The sequence below is a fragment of the Tupaia chinensis genome, unplaced genomic scaffold (genome assembly GCF_000334495.1).
Source record: "Tupaia chinensis unplaced genomic scaffold, TupChi_1.0 Scaffold148210_1, whole genome shotgun sequence".
In the NCBI taxonomy this organism is placed as follows: domain Eukaryota; kingdom Metazoa; phylum Chordata; class Mammalia; order Scandentia; family Tupaiidae; genus Tupaia; species Tupaia belangeri.
Genome location: NW_006208060.1, coordinates 580,378 through 583,618, shown reverse-complemented (window position 1 = coordinate 583,618; position 3,241 = coordinate 580,378). Strand labels below are relative to the sequence as shown.

Sequence of the window (3,241 nt, the reverse complement as noted above, 5' to 3'; positions counted from 1 at the left end):
CGCGGGCACGGTCTGACAGGCGGCCGCGTCCTCGGCACGCGTGCCCACAACCTCGGGCAGTGGAGAAGCCACCCTGATGGCTGAGGGCCGCTCGGAGTCAGCAGACGGGGCTTGCACAGAGACCAGGGGCCCCACTGGGTCACAGGGGTGTCCTGGGAGGTGCAGTTTCCAGCGTGGCTCCATCCGCACACGTGCGCGAGCCGGGGGCATAATAACATCAGTCACCCCCGAGCCTGGCACCAGCACCGTGATGTTTAATTGATTCCTGCTCCCGCCCTTCCCCGGGTCCTGCCTGTCCTGCTGGCCTCTGTCTGGGTACAAGCTCCCAGCCGGGGCACAGGAGGCTCTGCTGAGGCCCTCGGTGGCCTCGTCGGGGTCTGCACAGCTCACAAGTACCCCTGCAGCCCAGGGGGAAGCTGGAGGCCCAGGAGCCCTGACGGGCTGGGGGTCCCGGCCCCAGCCCCTCCTCACCCGCAGGTGCTCTGTTCAAGACCCAGCCCCAGCCCCGGCGATGTCCAGCTTGTGGGAAGGGGCCCTGTGTCACGGGGGCCACGTCAGGGGGTGGCGGCATCGGCCGGGCCGCCGGCCCGGGCTGCCTGGTAGACGCTGAGGAGCGAGGACACGGTGCCCATGAGCCCCACCAGCCACGGGGGGAAGCGGCCGGCCCACAGGACGCCGGGGGGCAGCCAGTGCACGGCGTTGGCCAGGTCGGCCGCGTTGCTGAGCAGCGTGAGCACCTCGGCCCGCACCTGCGCCGCCAGGACTCTCCGCTTGCTCCGGGGCAGCCGGCTGTGGGAGCAGAGAGGCTCGCTGGCCGCCGCCGCCCTGCACCCCGGGAAGGCCATGGGGGTGTCCACGGGGAAGGGAGTGGCCGCCGGCCCGCCCACGGGGATCGAGGACCCTTACAGCCACAGAGCAAGCCCGCCGTGTGAACCGGGGACCGCCAATGTCCAGAGGCCCCAGTCCACACCTCGGTCCTCCTGAAACCCCGCAGATGGGGAGGGGGGCGGAGGCTGTGCAGTGGGCGGGTCCTGAGCCTGGGCCAGACCAGGCGCCACCACGTCGTCACGTCTAAGGATGTGACAGTGACATGGCCGATGGCCACCGTCCTGGGGAAGCTGACCGTCCTCCCAAGGCTCAGCTCCAGAGTCGAGCTCAAACCCTTGGTTTCTCCATCTGTGTGAGCTCCCACTGCCCACCCAGCGCCCTCGCACCCGCGTCAGGCCTGTCCGGGGGAGACCGCCAGGCCCACGCCCTCCTGGGTGACGGGGCGCCGTACCTGGTGAAGGCCCCCGTGGGGCTCCGTAGCTTCTGCCGCAGCTTCAGCAGCACCCACAGAGACCTGCAACCCGGAGATGGCAGAGATGACAGCCCGGCTGCCCGGGAGGCCCCCGAGCTCCGGACAAGCCGCCCGCCTCTCCCTGCTCCAGAGCGCTGGGACTTGTCACCGCCACCGCCCCGTCCCGCCCAGGCCCTCTGCACCAAATTCAGGTGCCCCCAGTCCTTCTGCCAGCCAGCGGCCAAGGGCTCGAGGGAGCCTGGAGCCGCGTGGGGTGTTCACAGCCCAGCAGGGAGCTCCCGGCCACAGGTGAGGTTGCCACGAGGCTCGAGGCTCGGGGAGGTGCTTCCCTCCCAGTGCCTCAGCCGCGTGGCCTGGCGGGGGTGGGGGGGGAGGGAGTCCCCGGGAGTGCCTGTCAGAGGCCAATCAAGATGGCTCTGGCTGGGGGCGTCAGCGGGTGGCATGGTGCTTAGGGCCACTGGACTCCCACATGGCCGACCACGGTTCAAGTCCCAGACCTGGCAGCTTGCTTCCTCTCTCTCCCTCTCTCACTCACTCTGTCCCTCTCTGGTCAAACTGAAATAAATGGATAAATACAAAGTTAAATAAGATAATTATTAGGAAAAAAAAAAAAAAAAGATGGCCCTGGCTGGGCTGGCGTCTTCAGGCTGAGGCAGGGGCTGCCGGGTGCTTGGCTTTCTGCACTCCCCAGGGACCCCGCGGCTTAAACTCACGCTGGGCGCGTGTGCGTGCGTGCCCAAGATCCCGAGAGGAGAATGGAGGAGAAGGGATTGCGGCGTGGCCATCCCCCCTGGGGAGTGATTTCTCGCTTTCTATCCGTCTCTCTCTGTCTCTCTGGCAAGCACACATGCCCTATAGCAGAAACCTCTAAATAATAATATTAATAATAAAGGAAAACAAATAAATACATAAGGCCTTTAAAGAAAAAGAAACCAAAACAGGAACGGGAAGTGTCCGGGCCAGCAGTCACCAGGCACCCCAGGGAAGGCCAGGGATCAGAGGCCATGAGCCAAGGCCACCTTTGGGCTGCAGCCCCAGGAGTCCAGAGTTCAGTCCTGGCGCCTGCCCGAGGTCCCCGAGCTCCCTGAGCTCACAGAGAACCGCTGGCATCAGGAGAGGCAGGGAGACTGGCAGACACCCCACCTCCAGGGGACCCTGGAGATCAGGCAGGAGCCGGAAAGAAGACCAGGAGCCTGCTTATGCCGAGGGCTCGGCCCGATTTACATGGCCGGGCTCCCAGTTCCTGGTTCCCAGTCCCGGGCTGGAAACGGGGAGACCACACCCCTCAAGCCTCTCCCGAGGCCGCTGCTTACCTGGCCATGCCCAGGAGCAGGGAGAGGCCCCAGAGGGCAGTGCTGAGCGTCCACCACCGTGCGGAATCCACGTGGAGGACCCGGGCATCGGCGGCCCAGGCGACGTGCTCGCAGGGGTAGTAGAGCTGGTCCGCCAGGTTGCCCAGGACCGACATCCAGCGCACAAGGGTGTCCTCCTCCTGCAGGACGTGGGGGCCTGGTGTCGGATCACCGCTGCCCACGTCAGGGCCGGGGCCACGCCAGGGGGCAGCAAAGGCTCTTCTCGCCGTAGTCCCTGGGCCACGTGCGGGCCTGGCGGGTTGTGGCCACCACCGCAGAGGAGAGCTGCCGGGCCCAGGTCCACACGACCACACACACACACGACCACATACACACACCCGCCTTCCGCTTCCCAGCAGGCAGTCAGCAAGGCCGATAGAGCAGCAGGTCTCAAACCACTGGGCAAAGGGATCCCCTAGGAAGCTTAGCCGGCCCATGTGGTGGGGTGGTTAGGGCACTGAATCCCACATGGCCAAGTGCACAGTTCAAGTCCTGGACCCAATGACTTGAAAAACACACCAAGCCCACCTGCGTGCTATCCAGAATTCCAGAAGACATGAGAAGGGGTTGCCGCCTGGCCATCCCCCCT

The 3,241-nt window shown here is 65.7% G+C and overlaps 1 protein-coding gene across 1 annotated transcript in view; it reads right to left on the bottom strand.

Moving 5' to 3' along the window:
- Positions 1 to 233: 233 nt before the first annotated feature.
- The window catches only part of PEX11G (peroxisomal biogenesis factor 11 gamma), a 7,300-nt gene continuing 4,292 nt past the window's right edge, over positions 234 to 3,241 (bottom strand). The window contains exons 3-5 of the mRNA XM_027768998.1: positions 2,614 to 2,792; positions 1,280 to 1,342; positions 234 to 789 (exon numbers count right to left, since the gene is read on the bottom strand). Of these exons, the coding sequence (XP_027624799.1) occupies positions 555 to 789; positions 1,280 to 1,342; positions 2,614 to 2,792 (477 nt within the window). The 3' untranslated portion in view covers positions 234 to 554. The remainder of the gene's footprint in view (positions 790 to 1,279; positions 1,343 to 2,613; positions 2,793 to 3,241) is intronic.